Genomic DNA, 26,095 nt, shown 5'->3' on the forward strand with positions numbered 1-26,095 from the left:
ACGGTGCATGTGGAAGTAATGCCTCTAAACCAAAGGCTCGGGCTTCAGCTACCAAAGAGATGTCAAAATGACAGATATGGATATCCTTAATATGGTCCTCTCAGGCAAGCAGCCATGACCCGTCTTTCAGATCTGCTGCTTCCAAGGAGAAACCAGATCTGAGGGAGGCGAGCTAAACCAGCTACCTGCATACAAAAGGTGGACTGAGAATGAGAATCATCTCTATTGGCCAAGTATGTGCACACATACAAGGAAATGTGCTATTATTTTGCTGCCAGTGTTCGTAACAGAACAGACAACACACAATAGTGACAATAGCAACATGGCACAGACAATAACAACATGTATAGCATATTCAGATTCATGGTGCAGAGTGCAAAGATGCTGGAATAGCGCCGTGGCCCAGTATCTGCTACTTTGAACCGTGAATTATGCAAAGCTATTCTGCTACTGCAGACGAGTTCAAGAATAACTACATGAAGTTGGAAATGAGCAGAACAGGTCCTCCTTGGGTTGCTAACAACTCCAGTAGTTAGCATAAAACTTGTTAATAAATGATGATCTTTCCAAATGTACTGATTCTCTGTGGACATCTGTATTTCTTAAGCATAGTCAGTCATATGCTTTTTGGTGGCTTCTGTTATATTGTGTTACTTTAAGAGCACAGTAGAGCTTACAGATATTAATCTTTTAGTGGTTACAAGACTGGTTACAAGCATCCCACACAAAAGCAAAGTATGTAAATGTGTCATTTATTTTCCCTGAAAGGCAAAATATCTGTTTTCATAGCACAACAAAAAAAGACAAGAAAAGTGTAAAGTAAAATGCAACAACACACATTTCTCATGACAGAAATTAGCATCTAATTCCCAACAACCTTCATTTATAGTTAAAGAAAAAAAGATGTATCAAAATGAGGAGGGCATGATATAAACGAGAGATTGTGACATGCTATTTTCTGACCTTATGTTATGTTTCCTGAATGAGCCATGCACGGAAACCTTTTGTGGACCTCACACACGGCATCTGCAGAATGTAGTCGGTCTGTGCAAGCAATCCTGCAGGGAGCTAACTTCTGCCTGTCTGATTGGTCTGGCATTATCTGATTGTATTTCTGGTGCTAGTGGAACTCAGCATGGGCTTAATACTCAGGAGAGACAGGATAGGACGGGATAAGATAGGATAGGGTTGGATGGGAGAAAAGGGGCTTGACAGAGAAGGTCAAAATGTGGGAGGAGAAGGAGACAAAAAGAAAAGAGAATCTGTAATTTAGAAAAAGAAAAAAAGGAAAGCGGAGGGGGATTAGGAATGGGGAGGAGAGTGGAAGATGGGGAGACAAGTAATGAGAAAAAGAAGGATTTGTGGGGAGTTTACAATGACATGGGGGGAGGGGGGTGAATTAGGAGAGGCAGTAAGGAGAGGAGGAAGGGTATAGAGAAAAAAAATAAGTGAAAGCACAAACATTGGAGAAAATTGAAAAGAACAGTGGGATGCAGGGAGGCAGAGGAAGCAGGAAGTGATTGAGAAGAGAAGCATGGCAGGGCAAAAGAAGGGTAGGAAAAAAGATGGGGGGCGTGTTAAAGAAGGAAGGCTCAGGGGGACAGAAGCCGCAGCAGGTCGATGTAATGTGAGCAGCGGAGGCAGAGATAATGCCCCGGGACTTTGGGAGTCGGAGGGGCGCGAGTGGCAGAGTTCGCAGTGGGTGGGAGATAAGGCAACCGAGTCTCTGCTGACTCCCACAAACTGTTCCTTCTCCCCCAACTTTACACAGTCTCAACACACACACTCCCACAGATTAACTTCTGCTGTGGCAGACCTTCCGCGCTTTAGCACAGAAGCTTTAGAGATACAGGGCAAGCAATGAAAGAGGGCTTTTTTTTCCTACGCTAGCTTGTAATCTAAGGATGCGACAACTTTTCTCGTGTAGCTTTCTCCCAGCTAGTGTGCCAACAGGTGTGTTAGTGTGGGAAAAAAAACACAAAGACGGGGAAATCGCACTGTATCATTCACAGGGAATATTTGACACAGTTGTCGTCGTTAAAATGTTTTTTTTTTATCAGCTGTCGGTGGTAATGGGGTGCAAAGAGGGAACACAATGTGCGAGAAAAGGAAAGAGGAAGGATTTAATAATAGCTATAGGCTTCATGAGGAAGGAAGTACTCTCAAGACGTCCATTCAACCTCAGTGATACACTAAGGTACACTACACTGCCAAAAGTATTCACGCGCTTCACAAGCATATTAACTCGAGTGACATCCCGGTCTTAATCCATAGGGTTTAATAGGATGTCGGCCCACCCTTTTCAGCTATAATAGTTTCGACTCTTCGGGTAGGGCTTTCCACAAGGTTTAGGAGTGCTTATGGAAATTTTTGACCATTCTTACAGATGTGGATTAATGAGGTCAGCCACTGATTGTAATCTGGATTGGACGAGAAGGCCTGGCTCACAGTCTCCGCTCAAATTCATCCAAAAGGACTCTGTGCAAGCTAGTCGAGTTCTTCTACACCAAAACACACTCATCCACGTCTTTATGGATCTTGCTTTGTGCATTGGTGTGCAGTCATGTTGGAACAGGAAGGGACCATCCCTAAACTGTTCACAGAAAGTTGGTAGCATGACATTGTCCAAAATGTCTTGGTGTGCTAAAGCATTAAGAGTTCCTTTCACTGGAACTAAGGGGCCGAGCCCAACTCTTGAACAACAACCCCACACCATAATCCCTGCCTCCACCAAACTTTACATCTGGCACAGTGCAGTCAGACAAACACGTCACTGCATGCCTTCAACAAATGAAAGGCAATCCTATTTCTGTCTTAATCACCAGGGGATGTCTCATAAAAAAGATGAAAGGGGCAAAACAGTGTGCCACAGTCAGGGGTTAAAATTGGTGGAAAACTGGAACGAGTCTGGTGCAGGGGTGTCCAACTCTACGCCTCAGGGGCCGGTGTCCTGCAGGTTTTAGATATCACCCTGGGTCAACACACCTGGATCAAATGATTAGTTCATTACCAGACCTCTGGAGAACTTCAAGACATGTTGAGGAGGTAATTTAGCCATTTGAATCAGCTGTGTTGGTTTAAAGACACATCTAAAACCTGCAGGACACCGGCCCTTGGCCTGGAGTTGGACACCCCTGGTCTCGTGTTTGTGTCTACAGTGTGCTGTGCCTCTGCACTGACCCCCCTCTGTAATGTCAGCTCCCAAAAGCTTAGATTTATACACCTGTGGCCATGGAAGTGATCGTAACACCTGAATTCAAGGATTTGGATGAGTGAGTGAATACTTTTGGCAACACAGTGCATCAGTTTGGAAAAAAAAACATCCCAGCATTTTATGAGTATTGTGATTATGAACCAATCAAATGAAAACAAAGTAGTACCTACAGGTGGCCTCTAGGTACTGTTTGTGCCTGAGGGTAGTTTCCTTTTTTTGTATCAACTGTTTGGGTAATTAAGTCTTGCTTCACTCTGCATATTCTTTTAGATTAGTATTCACACTCAACCACTAGATGGAGACAAATGCCAGCTCTTATCATTTCAGCCTCACATGAGACGGTTATGAAATGGATCAGGCAAAGTGAACTATACTGCACATTTTTAACTATTATTTCTGTTGTTGTTGTTTTGGTTGCATCTTTGGTACCTTTGAGACCACATGTTATGATTAGCATGCTGCGTAATTATAGCTGGAGGCTTTCTGGGTTTTTTTCCAAATCTTATTTTGAGGAAAGGCAGCAAGCTTTTTAACCCTCTGAGGTTCTACTATCCTGGAACATGGTTCTGTTGGCTGTGGAGGTTTGGTTGCTGGGTGCTCCAAAGAGTCTAAAGTATGCACAGCCAGTGTGTGGGCCACTCTTGTTTGTGCTGTTGTTGGTCCAGCCACAGGGCCAAACTGAGGCCGAGTGTTAAAAACAATGAAAAGTGTCCACTGCAGCCAATCTCTGCGCTTTTCCTGCGCTCTTTTTTGATCTTTGATAACTTTTTTTTGCACTCCTTCCACTCCTGGTGACTCCTGGTTACCTATAGGAACACAACCACTGTACCATAAACCGAGAATAAGCTGCCATCAACCCTAACTCTAACCTTAGGTCAAACTTTACAGGCAAAGAATGAGCAACATTTGTGTTAATTCAATTGTTCTCCCAAGCTTCAGGAATCAGGCACTATTGAAAATAATCATCTTAACTGAAACATCCACAAAAGATTTTCAAAGGTGTTACCACCTTTCATGACTTGGACCTCAGAGAGTTAATGAAACTGAGGTTTTTAATTTATTCTCTGCTAAAGCAAGTGTTCAGATGTGCTTGAGGTGTCGAGACCTGCCTCTACAGGGACTTGCATGTTACAACGTAGGGTCTACCTTACAATATAAAGCGCCTTGAGGCTACTGTTGTTTTGATTTGGCGCTATATAAATAAAATTGAGTTGAATTGAATTAACATCAGCCAGTTAAAAAAAGGTGATCTATAGATAAACATATGAAAGCAAAAACACTGCAGGACTCGAATGAGCACCAGGTCGTGAACGTTCACAAGATTTCTGAGAGATTTCATCATTAGCTATGCTCTAAAAACAGGAAAGTGTCATGTGGTAAAAATTCATGCTGACACAAAGAGTGACGCTTGCAGCACAGGCTCAAGTCTGGGGAATGTAGATGACATGATAGGAAAACGACAGTCTGACTTCCCTCCAAAACGGCCTCGTGTCCATCAGCTATAGAAAGCCGTTTCACTTCCACACAGTGTTCTGGTGAAACACTTGCGACACCGATTCCTCACAGTGTCAGGCTGCTGAGACAGAGGTGGTTTTCTGCAAAATGTGACCAAGTTCAAGGTCAGCACACCAAGAGACATGATTTTATGCTCTTAAGTGTAGCAGGACTATGAGTGAAGATCTTTGCAGACTCATCATGCAACTTGTGATATTGTCTATTTTATTTAATAGCGTCAGTTGTTTACATATTTAGACTTGGGTTAAAAGCAAAGCTTTAGAGCTCTGTGGCTGATCTTTAATCATGGGTGGAATATGATCGTGCTGCTAACATCACGCTGCATACAGCTTTCTCGAACTGTAACGATGTTGAAAATGAAAGCGACCGGCCGCTCATCACACCTCTGCTTCACAAGAAACAAAAACTACATAAGCGCACTGTGAGTCATGTCTGTGTGTGAAGACATTTGTTGTTAACTCGGTGAAAAAAACTAAAAGAGACTCCCAAAAAATCCCTTTCTGGGCTTTTTTATTTGAAACACAGAGCCTTGTTGTAGAAAAGAGTACTAGAATTCCTCACTTCCTCTCGCGAGCTGGTTATTCATTCACACTCGTACCTCATATAGACACGACCATGTCCAACATGATGGAAAAGCTCATTCCAGACAGCACAGAGGAACAGCTCTGTGTGTCTCTTTCACGGCACTTTCACGAGCGACCCTGAGGCTCAGCGGGATGGCATGTCACAGTGACCACAATTGTTTTTGGTTGCCATCATTCATGTGGTTGGCAGAAATCATTTCCAAAAACAAAGATAGGGCTTTTTTTTCTCTCTTCTAGTTCCTCAGGTTGATACGATCGTGTCGTATGATGACTCAAATGGTAAAGGGTCTTTTCTTGAGCCGCCTGAGTCATGCATGCAAACAAAGCTTGGTGCCAATTTTAACTTGCCTGTGATTGATGAGATAAAATCGAGTTAAAAGCTGTTATTCCCCACAGGGCAAGCAAGCACAGAAGAGGATATGTTCAGATCTGTGGGCAACATCAATGCTATTCTTCTTCTTATCACTGTGAGGCTTACGTCAGCCCCAAATCTAGCCCTGAAAATTAGCTCTGTGGTCTGGAAGCAAGCAAAAATACCTTTCTGTATATTTACAGAAATGTACTTTTAATACTGATTAATTTTTCTTTGTTCCCAGATGGCTGAGATAATTTAATGAAAAAAAATACATAAATTGATAGCATAAGCTCGGGGTCAGAGAAGGGTTTAAGTGACTGGATGATGATGATAATTAACCCCATCCCTGATTCAATATCCAAATTACAATTTCTGATTGCATAGGCTCGGTTAGAGGTTAGAGGTAGAGGTTACTGATCACGTCCAGTGGTGAGGGGTATCACTAAACCCTCTGAGATCACCTGTGGTGAAGTCCCCAACCCTAACACCATCATCGTAGGCAATCAAAAGATGTAATTTTTGTTTTATGACATCTTTTTCATATGTTTTTGTAACAAGAAAACACAAAGAAAAATAATCAATCTGACTTTCATCTGTTTTTCCAAAACATGGGGTAGGGTCAGAGTAGGGTTAGCGCTGGTAGCTATAATGACCTGAAAGCATCTATGACAAAATAGTTTGATTTCTACACTTTCACAGAAGAAGAACAAAGAGTTTTGTTTGAATTCTGTGTAAGAGTAACAACAGTGTTCCCAGTACTCACAGGAAAATCTTAAATACCTCTCTGTCATCTGCGTAGAACAAAAACATGCTGGCGTTTTTTTTTTTTTTTTTTTTACTGAGTAATAAATTAATAAAGCATAATTATTGTAAGCTGTTCCTACAAAGTTAAGCGAAAGTGACAGAACCTTTTATGGTCCGTAGTGTTTTTTTGTTTTATTTTTTTCACCACATTATTACAGCTGCTAGAGTTATTGTCTCACCAAGTCCACTTCCTGTCAGTCAGTCAGGCCTGATATGTTGAAATGTTTCATGATTTTCCATTATTATGTAATGCTAATGTCACAACCGCACTTCTGAAAGCATCAGAAAAGTAGTTTTATACAGCAGACTAATGAAAGATGGACATTGTTGAAAATCTGGGGAAATTCTAATGCAATAAACATACTTGGAAAAAATATACGACACAAAGAAAAGAAGAACCACGGTGTTTAAAATGCAAATAAGTGGTTAGATCAGAACAACAGTAAAAACACTGCTCCTGGTAAACAGCAACTAGCTAGCACTGTCTCTATCTACATTTGGTATTTAAAACCTTGTTAAAAACTTTTGTTTCTCCTTAACTTCCAATACCAAAGCTGCAGAACCACTGCTACTGCATTAACAGTAGCCATTATGTAGTTTAATAAGTTATAACCGTGAGACCATTAGATATTTCATGGGAGAATACAAATTTAAACTGAGAAACCCTAAAAATGAGGTAAACAGGACTGATGGATAAAGTGAATCTTTTTTTGTATGAACTTTTGCACGCAGGTGGGAATGAACTTGATTTGATGGAAAGTATGTGTCAGGTTCAACAAGATCTACAGAGATATTAGTAGTCTAAAAATAGCTCCTCTAAATGGCTAAATATGAAAAGAATGTTCACAAAGATGCTATCTGTTCAGTCAGATGCCTGTCTTTGTTTTTATACTGCTATGTGTCAGCGGAATACTTGATTCAATTCGTTAGCGTTAAGATGACACGTAGTTTTGTGCTTCCGTGCTGTTACCTCAGAACAGCCTGTTACAGATAACATTACTTGATTTTCTAAGGACTGCACTTGACCAGGAAAATAGCAAAGATATAATGTTAGAATGACGTTAACAGGCACAGTAAGTAAAGTAGAAAACTGAAAGGAGTCACTAAAGATGGTATAATTAATTGAGTAAAATAAGCATTTTCACATATTTCTAGATCATTTGTAAATTAAGTTTAAACGCATGTGGAATAATTTTAACTACCACAAAATCTGAATGAAACTCATGTACAGTGTAGGCAAAATCACCCGAGTGCCCTGTGATACAAAACTACAATAAAGTTACTGCTGCAAAAAGACACATTGTTCTGTTGCTCTGTTCTACGACCGTGCCAAGCGCCACAGAAGAGGAAATCAACTCACTGTGTGTTTTCATTTGTTTTTAATTAAACTGTCAATCAGTCTAGCTGATGTTTTAGACTGAAGAAGACAAGGCTGTAGAGCCACAATGTTTTGCAAGTGTCACAGGCAGCCACAGAAGTGGAAGTGCCCTGCCCTGCATTTTTTAATGTGTTGTAATCAAATGGTTGAGTCTCATTGATAACCCACCTCTTGACTGAGTAAGCTCACAGTGTTTCACTGTGGACGTTCAAATTTTGTGCCATCTATATACAAACAACCAAGATTTTAGTCTATTAAAATCGTATTACTTTAAATATTTAAATTAAAAAACAATTTGAGAGCAAAAAGGACACAACTGAAGCCTGTTTTCTTAACTTGAAGACGTCTCATTATTAGCGTCACTCATCCCAAGCTAATTAGCACTGAGTAGTTTTTTCGTCTTTTTTGTAAATTGCATGAAAGAAATTTAATCTCTGGAATATTTTATGACTGCAATCATACTTTTATGAAGTTGCGGAGTGGTTTTGTTATAATGGCTCCTAAATGACACCTGGGCCACTGAATGGATCCTGTGTAGTCTACCTTATAAGGAACACAATCTGTGTCAGGATCACTGAGATAAGCTGGCTAGCTGTTGCTCTTCTTTCTGGTCTCTTATCATTTGCCTTTCATTTTCATTTAGAAACAGCATCAAGTATAAAAGCACTAACAGGAAATAATTAATGTAGCAGGTGGTTGCCCACTTGCAAAATCTCAAGCCGGCCCAGTCACACATGAACATTTACTTTAAAGGCTACAATAAAAAAGCAGGGTGAGATAAATAAATTAACCAAGATATTAATGCAAATTTAATTCAATGAAAACATATCAGCCAGTCATGCTAAACTATTTCAAAAAGATAACTAAATAAAGCATTTTTAAGATATATTTTGAGACATGATGTTAAAAAATGGAAAATGATTCAATCCTCAAACACATTTAAACTTCCAGTTTTAGCTCATTCCTTAAGGTTAAACTTTCAGCGTACTAATTTTCTTCTGTGCCTAAACTGCTTTTTTCTGTAGATCCCACAGAGACTTTCAGTGGGATTCAAATTCAGATATTTCACATAATTGATAATGGCATGCTTGGGATTACCATTTATTAGAAATGACTGGAATTGCTGAACTCAATTCATGCACTTGGAAGCTTAAATGCTGCTTTTAAATCTTGTTTCAATGTCTATTATTTAAAAGAATACTGAATACAAGTCCTGTAGTCAAATGAAGCATTTCTACAATGTGATGGTCCTTTCTGCATGTTTGATCCTTGGGATAGTCATACAACCCTTACCTTTCTAATTCTATCCACAGTCCAAAGAGTTCCTGGTAAACAGCAACTAGCTAGCACTGTCTCTATCTACATTTGGTATTTAAAACCTTGTTAAAAACTTTTGTTTCTCCTTAACTTCCAATACCAAAGCTGCAGAACCACTGCTACTGCATTAACAGTAGCCATTATGTAGTTTAATAAGTTATAACCGTGAGACCATTAGATATTTCATGGGAGAATACAAATTTAAACTGAGAAACCCTAAAAATGAGGTAAACAGGACTGATGGATAAAGTGAATCTTTTTTTGTATGAACTTTTGCACGCAGGTGGGAATGAACTTGATTTGATGGAAAGTATGTGTCAGGTTCAACAAGATCTACAGAGATATTAGTAGTCTAAAAATAGCTCCTATTATTTAAAAGAATACTGAATACAAGTCCTGTAGTCAAATGAAGCATTTCTACAATGTGATGGTCCTTTCTGCATGTTTGATCCTTGGGATAGTCATACAACCCTTACCTTTCTAATTCTATCCACAGTCCAAAGAGTTCCAGTTTAGAAAGGACTCAATGAACTGTATGGACTTATAATTTATTTTAGCCTTTATTCATATTATTCATTTGACTAAAGAAATCATTTCAGCATATTTTAAAACATGAGGCATTCCCTTGTTTAGTGTATTTCATTTAGTCTATGATTCTCCTGTAACACAGCAGCTGCTGTAGTATCCTCTATCATATATAAATGTACAGGCCTACATAATGCTTCCACTTTAAACTTACTTTAAAAGTAACTTTAAACTTAAAAGGAACTTTAAAAGTCATGTTTGCTACTTACGTTGAACAGTTGCAAATACAGAATTTTTACGTGTATCACACCTGAAACGCATTCTGTTTCTGGCAAAAGCTACACTTTAACATAGAAAGAAATTGTTCAAAATATGAAGTTTGATTTACATTATTGTCAACAGAACACAGATGAAAAAAATACTTTGTGTAACCAATTGTTCAGTAAATGTAGTCTTAGTCTAAATGACCCAATAATATTTTCTTTCTAGACAACTGTATATTTTTATCTTGGTTTCTTATTTAACTATTAACTGTACATACATATACAATTTATAGACTCACAAAATAGCAATATGTAAAATATCTCTATGTAAATCTTGTCCTTTTGAAAAACACCTGGTTACAAGGTCACTGCAGAAGCTAGTAGGTAGCTAGGCGTGGTAATATACACTGCTTCTGTAGTTAGGACAGCAAAAGAAAACAAATCTAATAATCTATGGCTTACAATTTTTATATAGATTTTTTTAATGCAATTTGTAGCCTCACTGAATGTTTCTCTACATTATCAAAAGCTCTTATTTCTTTTGAATGATACAAGATTATTGTTGAATCTAGTTAGCTAGCCATGCTATTATCTATAGCTTGTGCACAGGTAGTGGATTAACAACCTATTTGGGTGTACAAGAGACATTAACCTGGAAATGGGCAATATATCAAAGCTAATAAATGTAACAATGACAATCCAGATTGTACAGTATTGTAAAATGCTTACACTTTATATAGACAATTAAAATGCCATTTTCATTTGTTACAACTTTATGAACTTGCGACACAACGTTGCCATTTCACAAACTCAATGGACCCATGATGAAGACATTGATTAACAAAGAGCTGTTCTGTATTCTGTGGATTTTCTCATGCCCTGGTGTGAAAGTGCAGTTCAATCAAGCATGCAATATTAAGGGTGTTGGCCACTAAAAATTTACATCTCCAGCTTCACACGTGCATCTACTGCAGCTCCTGTAGTCTTAGAGGGGAAAGTTTGAAATAAACCCACTTCAACATTCTCCTGACCACAAACACAGCAGTATACCCAACAACGAGACCCCTGAGGGAGTCTTGAAAAGCACCACATGGACACACCTGATTTAACACACCCACCCAAAAATGCACACAAGCACCGACTTTGTGTGTTGTAAAAATTTCCATTAGTATATCAATATGGGTCATCAGAGAAGAGGAACTTTGTTATGCCGGTTTACTGGGCTTGCATGTTAAGGCTGATGGGATACGACAGTAAAGAGGGGACATTTGCGTTTTAGGAGTTGTTCTCAGAACTGTCTGGGTCACTCGCTTCAGGAGTTTCAGTACTTATAGAAACTTCCCTACTAATTTCCTGTGCCTTAAAATGCTGCTACTCTGTCCTTGTATGACTCAGTGCATGTTTCGGTTTCTGTGTGCATGTTTTTCGGACCTTTCAAAACAGCTTTTTTTGAGTAATTCCTTTTCATTTTTTGGTTGTCCTTCTTATAGCCAGCACAAAAATAATGCTGTCTTTGATCTAAAGAGCTTCCTGCAAATGACTTATTGGGCCCTATTCCTCAACAGTACCTTCAAAGGCCCAACTTGGTGGTAAATTGTCCAGGAGCCTGCTTAAAATCAGAGGGTATTAGCTCTACAATGTATTGCCTTGCAATCCAGTGTTTATGGTGTTAGAGTTATGCCGCTCTCACTTGAAAGTCACTTGTTACCATGACGTTCAATTTATTGTTGGTATGCAGAATATATTTAACTTATCATTTAATCAAATTAGCAAAAAGAATGTTTCAAGGGTGTGGTATTTTAGTAGTTTTCAGGCACATTCCAGTATTTTTATGCCTTGTCTTTGTTTCTACTTTTATTGTTTTACACAAGTAAATGTACAAGTCTGTTTGCCCAATTCATCAAATACCTTTAATATTTTGAAAATCAAGACTGTCATGTAGACAGTTTCACAGTTTTGCTCCCTCTGATTCAGATCCAGCGCTCTGATTCAGAAATAGGTGAGGTTTGTCTCTGAAGGGATGTTTGGTTCCTCTTTATTTGCTGTGCACAATGATAGCATTAGCTAATGTTTGCCAATGGGTGGCTTAGGGCCTGTGCCTACAAATACAAACTGACGTGTAGTGCCTAATGTTCTAGACAAATCTAGACAAGTGAAATTCTGTGTTCACAGAGTCCTCGGCAAAAAGAAAAACCCCAAGTTCATTGTTTTCTTCTGCACTCAGCTCAAAACCATTCAACTTTTGACTCTTCTCTGCGCTCGTCCATGTTTAATGTCTCTCGCCAACTAATTAAAATAAAGTGGGGGTTGAACTAGGAAGGAAAATGTTTATTTTATTATTGAGACATTATTGAGACTAATAGCCACAACCCCCGAATGTTATTCAAAATTTTTAATTCAGTGATAAATCCCTGTCCGGACTCTTCGAGCTCGGCCTCTCAGGCTCTCTGTGAGCAATTTCTTAATCATTTTAGTGGAAAAGTTTTATTACTGAAGGCTTCACACTCTCACTCTCTTGTGCTGAATCCTGTTCCCGTTTTAGGATGCATGTCCACCTTTTCTCACTTTGAGCTGTTATCACTCCCCACTCTTAAGGGAATAATTGAACAACTGAGAAACTCAAATTCTGTGCATGATATCCTTCCATCCATAGCTAGACTGGCCATCGGGCATACCGGGCATTTGCCCGGTGGGCCAATAGTGATTTTTCGTTTTTATGGGCCGATGGGTTTTTTGTTTTGTTTTGTTTTGTTTTTGTAACGGTATAAACAATGAAAGGTGGTCGATTGGCCAAATGCTGGTGTAAAAATAACTGAGTTGTTTGGTGGTGGCTATGGCGGAGCTACCATAAAGGCCAGCAGGTGGATGAGGGAAAGGGGAGGCAGGAGGAGCAGAGACCCGAGGCGGCCACCGGTCCGAGTGTCAGGTGAACTAAACTTCAGGTAAGAAGTTATGACCTGCAGTCTATCCGGGTCAGATATAAACCAAGTTTAGGTGGAGTTTATTTTCGTTGTGCTGACTTTTTACAGACAGTTACAATAACTTGTACTGCGTACTAGCTAGCATGACGGAGTTTCTAAACAGCTGGGCGGGTGCTATGATGTTACTGATAGTGAACTTCATTTTATTCATGAGGTTAGTTAGTAAAGTTGCCAACCGTCCAGTAAAAAACAGAATCGTCCTGTATTCAGAGAAAATATTACGCGTTTCGTATTGAGCTGAAAAGGAACACAGTTTGTCCCGGACTTCAGCTAGAATGGAAAAAGACACAAAGCTGGAGTTATTCTGTCTTTACGTTGCACAGCTGCCTCTTCTTCTCTCATTCTCCCCCCTCCCTCTCCTGTTGCTACTTCAATCATGAAATTGATCAATGATCAGCTGATCGGCTTTTCTGTCTTGTTTGTTTATCTCCCACTTTGCGCCAGAAAGAGGAAACCAGCGGATGTCGCGCTAAACAACAGCAGCACCTTTAAGCTTGATCAGCTGTTGTTAGAATTTATTTAATATTAATTTCTAGTATCAGCTGATGTTTGCTGGAGCCACAGCTGTAAAAGCTGCTGGTCATGATATTTTTTTGTATATGTGGTGAGAGGGAAACATGCAGATGAAACCAGGAGATGTCCTTACTGAATCATCAGAGCTGAACAGGTGATGGAGAAACAGGTTTACCTTTTAGGTGACATGAATGAGTTGAAGGGAAGTTATGAACTGTTTCTGAGAGACAAATAACACCAGGATCCTTTTCTATGTAGCTGACAGCTGGTAACTGTGCAGGGGCGGGTCTAGCAAAGTTTTGCCAGGGGGCCAGGTAGGGCATTAACAGGGAAAGGGGGACACAAAGAAATACTTTTCTTTCTTATTCTCATTTAAAATGTCTAGCTTTTAATAAACAATTATCTGAATCTTAAAACCAAAGTTTTCATCTGATGTAAAATGTATAGAAATCATAAATATACCAAAAGACAGGGTACATCACTGTCACAACAGCGTTTGTTTTCATTCAAAGGCTTTATGGCTTTTCCTATAATACCTGGTGGGCCGGTCTCTAGTCAAAATGCCCGGGCCGATTTTTTGTCCCAGTCCTGCCCTGCTTCCATCCTGAATTATCAAGGAAGGTTTTGAGGAAATTGGGCCTTGCATCTTATTCTTAATGAATTTATCATTGTTTGTGGGCTGTGTCCCGACTGCCTTTAAACATGCGGTAGTTCTTAAAAAAGTAATTTCGATCAGAAAGACCCGCCAATTATAGGCCAATCTCAAAGCTTCCGTTTTTATCAAAAATTTTAGAGAAAGCCGTCTTTCTCCAAATACAGGCCTACCTAGTTGCTAATAATATTACTGACAAATACCAGTCTGGCTTTAAGCCACACCATAGCACTGAAACGGCCCTGCTAAGAGTCTATAATGATCTTCTTGTATTTACTGACTCTGGTCGCCCTGCCGTTTTAGTTTTATTGGATCTGTCTTCAGCCTTTGACATGGTTGATCATAATATACTCTTGAGGAGGCTAGAGCATGTTGTAGGCATCAAGGGTTCTGCCCTAAACTGGTTTAATTCTTACCTCACAGATAGATCCTACTCTGTTGTGATGGGAGGATACTCTTCCTCTGTTGCCCCTCTCTGCTGTGGTGTGCCGCAGGGGTCTGTATTGGGCCCTCTATTATTCTCTTTGTATATGCTACCCTTGGGCTCCATATTTGAAAAATACAATATTTCCTATCACTTTTACGCTGATGACATTCAAATCTATTGTCAACTGACTGATGATTTGTCAGCATCACTGAACTCCCTGTACGATTGCCTGAGAGAGGTTAAAGATTGGCTGTCAGAAAATTCTCTCGTTTTAAATGAGAAAAAAACTGAAGTTATGATGTTCGACAGCCATATTCCTCGAGACCAGCTTGTTGCCTTGCTGGGGCCCCTAGCTAACTCTCTCTCTGATTCTATGCGTAACCTGGGTGTCTATTTGGATAGCTCCTTTAAGCTCGATAAGCAAGTATCATCTGTAGCTAAATCTGGTTTTTTTCAACTGTGCCAGATTTCTAAAGCTAAGCATTATATACCACACAGGGACCTGGAAAAACTTATCCACGCTTTTGTGACCTCCGGGTTAGATTATTGTAATTCTCTCTACTGTGGTCTCCAAGCCTTCTCTCTTCGAAGGCTGCAACTCGTTCAGAATGCTGCGGCTCGCCTTTTTACTGGAACTAGAAAATTTGACCCTATTACTCCGGCTCTTGTTGATCTACACTGGTTACCAATCAAATATCGTATTGAGTTTAAAATCTTGCTACTCACTTTTAAAATCCTGAATAACATTGCGCCCAGCTACCTCACTGACCTCCTCAATTTGTACACTCCTTGTCGTGCATTAAGATCATCAGGTCAATTACTCCTGGCCCAACCTAAGTTTAGACTGAAGACCAGAGGCCATCGTGCCTTTGCTTCAGCTGCACCCAACCTTTGGAATAGCCTCCCCGCTGCTATTCGAGCCTTGGACTCTATCCAATCCTTTAAATCAAGATTAAAAGCATATCTATTTGACTTGGCTTTCCTGACCAGTTAATACCCTTTTAAATCTTTTAAATTTTAAACGTTTAAATCTTTTATTAAATTTATTATTTTTTATTAATTTTACTGATGTTTTTGTCTTAGCAGATTTTGTATTTATCTAACTCTCCTGGTCTGTTAGTGCCTCTATCCTGTCTGTGCTAGTGCCCGATTTGTACCCTGTTATTGACTTATGTTGACTCTCCATATTACTGTGAAGCACTTTGGTGTGCCTTCGGGCTTTTAAATGTGCGATATAAGTAAAATTGTATTGTATTGTATTGTATTTGTAACCTGGCAACAACAAGTGAGTGCAAGAAGCATCAGAAGATGAGGTCATAGGTATTTTTGATGGAAAAAAAAAGATGTGGATGCATGGGATTGTCTTGGTAATCTGTAGATGCTTAGTAGATATATAACAGCTCTATACCATATCACTGCTACAACAGTGTCAAAAATGTTTGAGTGAAACAGTGTTAAAAACAATTAACATTGTTCACTGCAGCCATTGTCAGTTATGTTTTTATCTGATGGCATCATCTCCTTGGCGCCCTTCCTTTTCAAGATTATTTGACCTGTTGTACCAATACCTCTGGGCTCACTGTATGTGTTATCGCATCTTCACCAATTGGTTGAATTCCCATAATTGTTCTCTTCATGTCATCACATAGCAACAAAAAATGGACATAGATACAATATCCAATCCCTGTTTTACTGCATGTTTACATCCCAATACAGCTGTTTTTGGGGGGGGGGTTAAGATCGTGGGTCATCTCTGCTGGTGGTTAACACAAGAAAATCTTGTCAATCACGGTCAGTCGGTTGCCTTTAACAAAAGTTATGCCTTTTTTTCAGGGACATGAATGCATGCAAACAACTGAACAGTAAATTAACTACTAATTCGTGACTTTTGTCCAGCCATTGATTGTAACAATGAAGTATGATTCTCACAAGATCCCACAGCACACCTGGACTTCCCTTAAGGCACACCCATGTCTCGGCACACCATTTGTGAAGTACTGATTTAAAATATGGCATAGGTGGTGCATCTAGAATCTCCATACAGACAAGTAAAAGACAAAAAGGCCAACGCTCATATCGCCCTATATGGACTTCGCGCACATCACGTAGTCAATCAGTCACCTAAATACCTTTTTCCAGAAATCTGAGTAACGGAAAAAAAATTCTCCCATAGGAATTTTACAGCTGTGAGTCAGTGACAAGGGTAGCTGAGTCTAACAACAGACATTTGTATTCGTATCCAATTGGCGTTTAGATACAGGTACCAGCAGGCCCACAGCGTCATAGGTATACCTTTCCTGGCAGTTTAAGGACAAGCCCAGGGAGGAACAGTGCTTTTACACATATCACAGCAGGCTATTGTATCTCCCTACAGGGAATTACAGGGATGTTAAAATGCCCAAACTCTTATTTTCAAGGATTCGACTATACGAATTTAAGGATTTAATGCCCAACATGAAGCGGCCACGAAGGTAAGTCAAACACACTAATGATACTAAGTTTACCTTTATAAACTTTACACTACCAAACATATTGAACTTGATTTTATTTTTAAGGATTGACATTGTACTGAACTGCAGGCGTAAGAAGGATATCCAGTGCGTCAGTGTACAGAAATGTAATGATGAGATGTACTCTTCAAAGCTAAGGTATCATATGGAACTGTTAGTTATCTTCATCTCCATGGTGTATATTAGAAAGAAAATAATAGCCATATCTCATTTCCTTATAGTTGTCAGACTGACCATAAACTTCACCTGGAAAAACTGCTAAAGGACAAAAGTAAGAAGTGTTAATCTTCACGAAACTGAGCCATGTGATTCTACAAATGACTTTCACGTAATGAATAATTCTGTATGTTTAACCCTTTCCCTCTTTGCAGAGTATTTAGCAGCATTCCGCTCTTTCCTGCAGTCTGAGTTCAGTGAGGAAAACATTGAGTTCTGGCTGGCATGTGAAGAGTTCCGGTTGACTACCTCACCGGAAGACCTTCAATGGAGAGCAGAGAAGATCTACCGGGAGTTCATCCAGCCTACAGCCTGCAGAGAGGTCAGTTTGTCCGTTATACCAGAGCTGAACAATATTTCATGCTTAAAAGAAGAAATTGTTTTCTTGGCCTTTCTGAGTAACTTTGTAAACTAAATGTAATCCCAAATATAAACTGCATTTTATCAAACTTTCATTACAGAAAAGAGGAAAGTATGATTGCGTCAGAGAAAAAACTGTACAAAACTTTTACAAATTCAGTGAAGCAATGCAGATGACTACCAAATTTCATAACTTCCAGTGCTTCTGGTGCTTTAGTACAGTGTTTGCTGTAGAGTTTTTCAGTGAAGATGCACTGAATCAGAATCAGAATACTTTAGGAAATCCCAGAGATAATTATGTTGTCACAGTTGCTCCAAGACAGTAAGAACAATACCGAACATGTAAAAATACCAACAAACAAGTTAAAGTATCAAAGTAGAAGAGTATGGAGTGAGATTATGTAGCGTTTTCATTTCAAATATGGCACAGAATTTGTGAACCATAGACTGCACACAAAATATATACATTGCTAGTAAGAAATCACTTAGTGGTGGCAAGTAGGCAGCACATGTATCATGTGGGGTTGTCAAGAAACGTATACTTGGATACTAATTGTACTACACATTATTATAGGATTAGATAGTTATGTTATATTTTTGGAGTCCGATGTGGCCATATTTGGAGTTTGGAGTCTTAAGTTATCAGCTATAGCTAGCGTGCTAGGTTAGCAAGCTGCAATCGTAAATTGAAACACAAACTTCTAATACAGTTTGTACCTCACAGCATACTATATTATTTGTTAGGTAATTTAATTAAAGTCCTCTAAAAGGCAATAACACAATAGACAAAGGGAAGAGGAAGAAGTCCAGTTCAATAACTGCAGTTAGAGAAGTTAGGCCACCAGCTGCCTGTGACAGGATAAGCAGTCACACTCCTACCTCCAACATCCAAATGAATGAGCTATTTAAAAAAAAACACATCCACCATACCGGTGTTATGAAGGGGGATTCTACCCACAGAGAATAAAGTTAGGGGTTTTTTGGAGCAGGCTGTTAAAATGTTTTTAATGCTGTATTTCTTGGAAATATAGAAGTCTATGGGGGACTGACTTATGTAGCCATTCAAGGAACATCCACATTGGTTTCCTTTTAGCTAGTTGCAACTTGAAGTGAAGCAAGACCAATACAATAGTAATCATTCAGCTAAATGGCAAGCTAAATGTTTTATATTTTCTTGAATGTTTCTTTGAAAGAGTGAACTATTTCAATAACAAAGAAAAAGCAGAATCCAAATATAAGGGGAGCAAGAAATGACGTAGCTAAAAAACAGGAAAGGAAACTCTTTAGGGACAAGTAGTTTGTGTGTGATCTGTCTCAGTAGCAGGAATTCTGAATTTCATGGAGTTTCATCTGATGAGTTGAAAAGCATATAAGAGAGCTAGCAAGTTAATGTTTGATTTAATGTTTTTGTTATTGTACCAGTGATAAAATTGACCACAAAATTGACTTTTTTTTCTTAAAAATGTGACCCTGGGATTCAGAGGTATTTTCTTACCTCTTTCCAGGGGTGTATTTTGTACATCTTGGGGATGACATTTTAATTATTTTGGATTTAACCTTTTTCAAGCACCTTTTTACAAATAGGAAACAAACCCAGCCAATTTGGGAACACATTACATGACGATATGTTGACTTCTCACATTTTGTTTCCTCCTCAGATCAATGTAGACCAGCATATTAGAGAGAAGATCAAGCAGGCACTGGAGAAACCGAGCCTTTCCTGCTTTGACGAGGCCCAGAAACATGTTTACCTGCTGATGGAAAGAGACTCTTGCCCCAGATTCCTGCACTCAAATGCCTACCTGAGTCTAAATCGCAAATCCAGGACTCTGTGGTACCTTTAAATAGTTACCATGCCTGTTTTCTATTCACCTGCTCCGAAACGTTATTTCACACTGGATCAACTAATTTACTGTTTCACTCTAAACCTAAACATAAGACAATATTTTTTTAACAGGGTGCAATATCATTTTTTCTCTTTGTACTGATAAAATTCCGTGGACTATAATACAGCAAGGCAAACACAATGACAGAAAAGTAATGTGAGTGTGGAGATATGTATGTATAAAGAATGCCGTTGGTATGTGTTAGTACTTTAGATGACTTTGCAGAGTTCAAGGATCTTTGAAATGCTGTATGTGTTAACTGAAAGTCTAGGTTAGTTAAGCTTGTTTTTGATGTGAGATTTTAGGACTTCTTGCCCAAATTTGGCTAATTCCGTCAGTAACTGTAGTCATTCATCATCTATAACTATTCTTTTTATTCCAATATAGTCAGAATTATATTTATCTGACTGACTAACTGAGACATGGGGAAGGGCATGAGTCAAAATAAAGGAGAACAGTTTCCACAGCTTACCCAGCAAAGGGATTCTGTTTTCAGTCACATGTCTACTATATCCTTTAATTAGGTGTGGGGCTGACTCTGTACACCAACATCAGGGTTTACTAAACTGGAAAAAAGTAACCCCCCACACTAACCCCTGATCCCACTCTGTTCTGTAAACGGCCTTATTCCTAAAAATTGTGCCTTAAAAAGGAGTACTGAGGCAGCTAATAATAACTCAAGGGCTTAAATGACAACACAGGAGTCATCAGACAACCTGATGCGTAACAGATCAGCCCTCAATGTGCTGCCTTGTTAGGGGAATAATCTCATCACCCACAGACAATGGCTGGGGAAAATACATGAAAAAAAAAAAAAAAAAAAAGCCAGAAAGAGTAGTCTGGGAAAGGTTTGTTCAGATGATAATGGAGAGACTGTGTATGTCAAACAGTTCCACTTTAATAAAAGTTTATGACACATTGGTTTGTACTCATGGCCTGATGTTGTTAACAAATGTAAGCAGTTTTTCCAACCATGATGAGAACTGTGGGGCAAAAAAAAAGATGAAGTGGTCATAGAGAATCTGCTTCATCACTTATCAGATTTGATAATAAACGGACAGTAGCTTATATTTTTTGCAACAGTAAGCGCCTCATACCATTACTCAAAAATTACTTGAACCCTATCTGGTCAAAGACTAATAGCTTTATGACTGGAAATCCTATTTTTAAAATACTATATTGAGGTATTTGCTCTGTTTTTAACATCAGGTGAAAGCCCACAGTTCATGTACTACCGTATAAAAGAGAACACCAATAAAAGGTGTGAAAACAAACTATGAAGTTCAGTTTTTGTAGTTCCAACATGAGTGAAGAAGGCTGTGAAACTATGTTGCTATATTGTTTCCCTGTGTTAGCTAGTTTACAATCAACATCCACTTCAACATGACACAAATAGAGTAAATGGCAGGTGAGTCTAAGCACATCCCAGTCTATTAGTCAGCTGACCTAGCCACTATAGGGACAAGAGATTGAGCCTTCAGGTGTATATTCAGTTTGAGTTTGCCTCTTATAGTTACTAGTCATTAGATAGAAATGCTATGGATTTTAAAAAGCGATGGAAGAGTTAAGTTTTCAGACAAAAGCCAAAGGTTTTGGCTATTGCTTTCTTTCATGCAAACTATTTACTTTGATGTGAGAAAGGTTGCTCCAATGCTTTGGACAACGAGGGAAACAGAAACAGAAATCATACACTCAGTATAATAGCAGAACATCCTTTATGGTTCTATGGGAACATGACCCCTTGGCTTCCTCAATGCATGACCGCAATAAAGACTTTCTATGGTATCGGTCACTAGACTGGAGTGTTTTCTATTCCAATATCATGTTCATTTTGTAAATTATGGTTGACATTAGATTGAAAAAGGATAGATATAGTCTCAGTCAAATTAGCCGCTTGCTCTTCCAGTTTTAAATTGCCGAGTTGGCTACAGCGAAAATGCAAACTTTAAAACTTTGCAGCGTAACCTCCAATTAGTCATGTCCCAACATACATGTTTCATTGTCTCCGAGAGAAACCAGAAAGCTTCAGATACCAAACTACTTCAGGGAGAAATATCTTTATAGAGACGCATCCACTCATACCGTTTTTCTAATTACCAGTAACTACAACTCTGTCTTTTAAAAACTACATTATTATTTTTAATTATTATAGGGCCACTTGTGTTTCAGAGGGTATAGGTATTGGAAACTGTATTTTGGATCCTTAATTTCATAATTCCACGCAAAAAAATAAAAATGATTTTCCCTCATGACCATGAAGCAATTATTTTGAGTAAAATGCAACTGAAATGTATAAAATTTAAAGGTATATTTAATCAAATAATTAAGCATTAAGAAAGAATATTCTTGGTATAAACTGAATGTACACCAATCAACAGATTTCACGAAATTCAATGTTTTACATTATTATTACATATGTAACAAATTACATGGAAAATTTACATGTAGTCACATTTCTTAATAAAGTCAGTATTTTGGGGAATAATTATATATTGTTGAATGTAAACTCTGAAAGCATGACAATTAAGTTAAAAGGTTAAAATAAGTTTTAAAGCAGGACAAAATCCATGTGTGCTATGAAAAGGTTGAAAGTGCTCACCCTAATTTTATGTGGATACTGTGGGAAATGTTATGGGTGACTTGCTTTTGATTGTAATGTTGGGCTGAAACTATTTGCAGGTGTACAGTCGTACGTCAGAAAACTCTCAGTACATCGGGTGTCACGGGTTGTTCCTGATAAACGACAGAGGTCTCACATCTCCATCACATGGCACACAATCTGTCACTGTTTTCTCATAGCCCACAACCGTTACCATGGTAGCAAAAAGGAAGTGAGTACTGCTGCTGGCACAGTGTTAGTCAAGACGGTTACAGTCGAGAGGAACTTTACTATAAGAGCTGGATGCTGAAGTCCTGATTGTTAAATCTCAAACACTGATGTGTCTGTCCACATTTTAACTTCAGACAGAGAATGTAGCTTTCACCTCTCAGTGTTTGGTGACTCTATCACAACGCCTCAGTACTTATAACCGTGTTTGGGCAAAAAAGGGAAGCGTCAGTGAGGCAAAGCCTAAGGGTAGATTATAACAGCGTAGCCTATGGCATCAGGTTTCGAGTGGAAGCTTTCAAAAAGCTTTAAAGACTTCAAATTCCCCAGTCAGGAACCAAAGTTAGCATCTTAGATCTGTGAAATACACTTGCTTTGGGCTTTCACACCTCTAACAGTAAATCTGTTCACACTTCCAAATATTAAAAAGATTGCAGAGTTGCTATTTTTGTCTGGTTTTGTGTATTTTGCTACATTGTCAATGCAAAGCTGTTTCTATTGATTTTGGAGAAAAATGAACATACATTTCTGTGCCATGTGGTCAAGGATGAGAATGAATAAAGCACCAGCATCCTCTCTCTATAAAAAATGAGTAGAAAATCTTCTGCAACATGTGAAGGCAGAAGCAGATGGTGTGACTCAGTACTGTCACACTCCAAGCTAGGGTTTACGTGGCTGTGCAAGGCTGTGGGCTACATTTGCAGATAACCCGATATATTTTCGCTTTAAATGTAAACCGACCATAGTGACTATTATCAGTACATTGGTTAGAGTTACAATCAGTGAGTGATAACCCAGAGCTGCCTTGCTTGTTTAATGTGCCATGATTGTATTTTCCTATACAGGGCGATACATTGCAGTGAATGCAGTGCTGTTACAAAGTTCTGCAACTCTGCAAAACTTAAGGCATTGCAAATTAAATGCAAACTTCAACTTGTGCCAAACTGACCACCGGAGTGTTCAAGCCCAAAGGGTATCAAAATTAAACAGGCTACTATATACAAACTGAGGCATATAAGAAGAAGATTTGCTGCAAACTACCTGAATTGCCAGCATATGCCAGTACAATAATTAGCCCAGCTAACACAGTTGTAGCCCCTTCATTTCGACAGACAGGAGGAGGTGCTATATGCAAACTGGAACCACAAGCGCTCTAGTCAAATAGGAACTTCCTGGAAGAGTTCCCATGCTGTACAAAGGATAAAATTCAAATCAGGGATGCTTTTTTTCTTTTCAAATTTTGTTATAGGTGGACTCCTATAGGAATTGTAAAGCGCTTTGGGTGCCTAGAAAAGCGCTATATAAATGCAATCCATTATTATTAATCCATTACTCCAAAAACAATAATAATGAAGCTGTGGTGAAAAGTTTACTTAAACTCTTCATGGTCATAAATATCACGGTAATTTGGGGCTTTTAACAATTTCTATGATTTTTTTTTTCCATGGTGTAACGATTGTGCAGCATACGTCTTTTAATCATTCTTTTAAAAAAAAGAAAAAAGATTTGGGTGCACAACTGAATTTATTTTAACCACTTTTTTTTGGCACATTTCCACATAAATTGGTTGGTTCCCTGGAATGGACCTGGCTTTTAAGTATAGTACACAAATTTTAAACAGGGTTGAAGTCAGGGGTTTGACAAGGCCATTTAAGAAGGCAGTTCCAACTTGTGCTCAAGTTTCAACCATCTAGCTGTTCATCTGAGTGGAAGTTGGAAAAGTTTGGAAGTATTCTTCCTTCATTACTGCATCCACTTTCCTGGCAACAAAACAGACCCACCCATTATGCTACCACCACCATGCTTGACAGCTGGTACAGTGTTCTTAGGTTTGAATCCCTCACCTTTACTCTTCCAAACATAGCGTCATTGTGGCCAAATAGGTCAATCTTTATCTTGCATGAACATAAGAATTTCTTCATGAGGCATTTGGCTTGTCAAGATTGACTGCTTGTTTCAGTAAGGCATGGTTGGTTTTGAAACAGGGGCTTGTTTCATGGTTAGCACCCTTTCAGTTTATAGTGATGTAAAACTTGCTTCATAATAGACAGTGACACTGGTGTTTCTGCTTTTTCCAATAAATGGCAGTCTTGGTGGTTCCCTGGTTGTTCCCAACATCCTAACCAGTTTCTGCTTTTCTAAGAATGACATATTGGGTCTTCTTCTATAGCTTGACAAAGTTGTGTCACATCCACAAAAATTCTACATATGTTATGATGATCTTGATCTTGGAATCTGCAATTGTTTAGAAATGGCCCCAAAGAAGACTTCCCAACTTGTGTACATCTACCATTTTCCTTCTTAGGTATTCGCTGACCTGCTTGGACTGTATATACACAGGCTGTTTGAGCCTGTGTATATACTTTTGACCCTGTGTGGATTAGGAAAATACCCAGAATAAATTCAAAGTTAATTCAAAATTCAACCCAATTCTTGTTTTTAAAGTGATTAAAGACTATGCAAGTATTTAAGAGTAAGTATGTTGTACAGTTATTTCACAGGGGAAAAAGAACAGCTAAGAAAAATCCAGAAAAGCCCCAAATTCTGATTATATCCATTCCAATGAATGTATGTAAACTTCTGACCACACCTGTATAAGCCCAGCATCCATTTGTCTATCCAAATAGAGAAATGGCTTCCATCTTAAAGTGGGTTTCAAACAAAGACCTTCGCTCAACAATCATCTTTTGAAGCCTTGACTGACAACACCTTAAACCAGGGTTTTTTTTCTTTTAAATATCATTAGCACATTTAGAAGCTTCAAAGTTTGTGAGCATGAGACCAAGAATGCCTTCTGGCCATTACTCTACTAAAAAGCAGACTGTTCTCATCCAACCATTTGCTCCAAACTGTTTACTTGAAACCTTCAGATGTAGCCGAAAGACAAACACATAAATTAGTTTACCTTTAAGATAAGAGTTTGGGATTGAATTCCCACAGCTCCTTTCTGTGCTACAATTATCAGCAGAAACATCTACTTAAATGCCAGAGAAAATATCTTTTCTAGATCACCGCAGAACTGAAAGGAATGTGAAATGTGAAGGGTCACCACAACTAATGCTAATTTCAGCTAATGCTAGTTCTTGCCAAGACACCATCCAGTTCACTAAAGGTTCTTTGGCCACAGCCACGAATTCTGGTTGTTTCTCCTCACCCCCCGTCTGTTCCCCTGTCCCTTAAACAAATAACAGGCTCAAATGTAAAACACTGTGGTCCTTCAAATATGTATGGGTCTCTGACATTGGCAATGACATCATGCTCATTATCATAGTACTTGACTTTGCTGGATGTCTACCTTTTGTGTGGGTTGATGTTACACTTTCTTCATTTTAAGGGTAAAATGTGCCTAAAATTTAAGTATACGTTTCTTTTCCTTTTCTTTTTTTTTTAACTTCTTTCTGTAGTCTACAAATCATCCTTGATGTGAGGGCTGACAGAATGCCCTCTTTCTTGAGGCACTTCCAAACCCTTCTATATTTTCTGGAGATATTTGGCATTGGATTAAAGCTACAACTTTTTTTCCGGCTTTTACACTAGTTTTAGCCACCATATAAGGATTTCAGCCTGCAGTTTGACCATGCTGGAAGGCTTCAATAATAAAGTAATAACTCTGCGGCTGAAAGATGAGAGTGGTCAGGATATGATGTTCTGACAGTCTTTCTGGCTTCCTGTAGCCTTGCGGAGCCTCTCTGTTGCAATCAATTTGCTGTTTCCTCTTTCTCACTCATGACTGTAGCCTTGTGTTGTGCACATTTCTACCACAACTTG

At 38.8% G+C, this 26,095-nt stretch overlaps 1 protein-coding gene across 1 annotated transcript; it reads left to right on the forward strand.

Annotated features, from left to right (window-relative positions):
* Positions 1–16,700: 16,700 nt before the first annotated feature.
* si:ch211-117l17.6 (regulator of G-protein signaling 21) lies at positions 16,701–20,774 on the forward strand. The gene is made up of 5 exons (XM_031757768.2): positions 16,701–16,999; positions 17,084–17,176; positions 17,260–17,309; positions 17,410–17,576; positions 19,273–20,774. The coding sequence occupies exons 1-5, from the start codon at positions 16,923–16,925 to the stop codon at positions 19,456–19,458; spliced, it is 573 nt and encodes a 190-aa protein (XP_031613628.1). The 5' UTR covers positions 16,701–16,922; the 3' UTR covers positions 19,459–20,774.
* The last annotated feature ends 5,321 nt before the right edge of the window (positions 20,775–26,095 follow it).

Source organism: Oreochromis aureus, linkage group 17, assembly GCF_013358895.1.
Source record: "Oreochromis aureus strain Israel breed Guangdong linkage group 17, ZZ_aureus, whole genome shotgun sequence".
In the NCBI taxonomy this organism is placed as follows: Eukaryota; Metazoa; Chordata; class Actinopteri; order Cichliformes; family Cichlidae; genus Oreochromis; species Oreochromis aureus.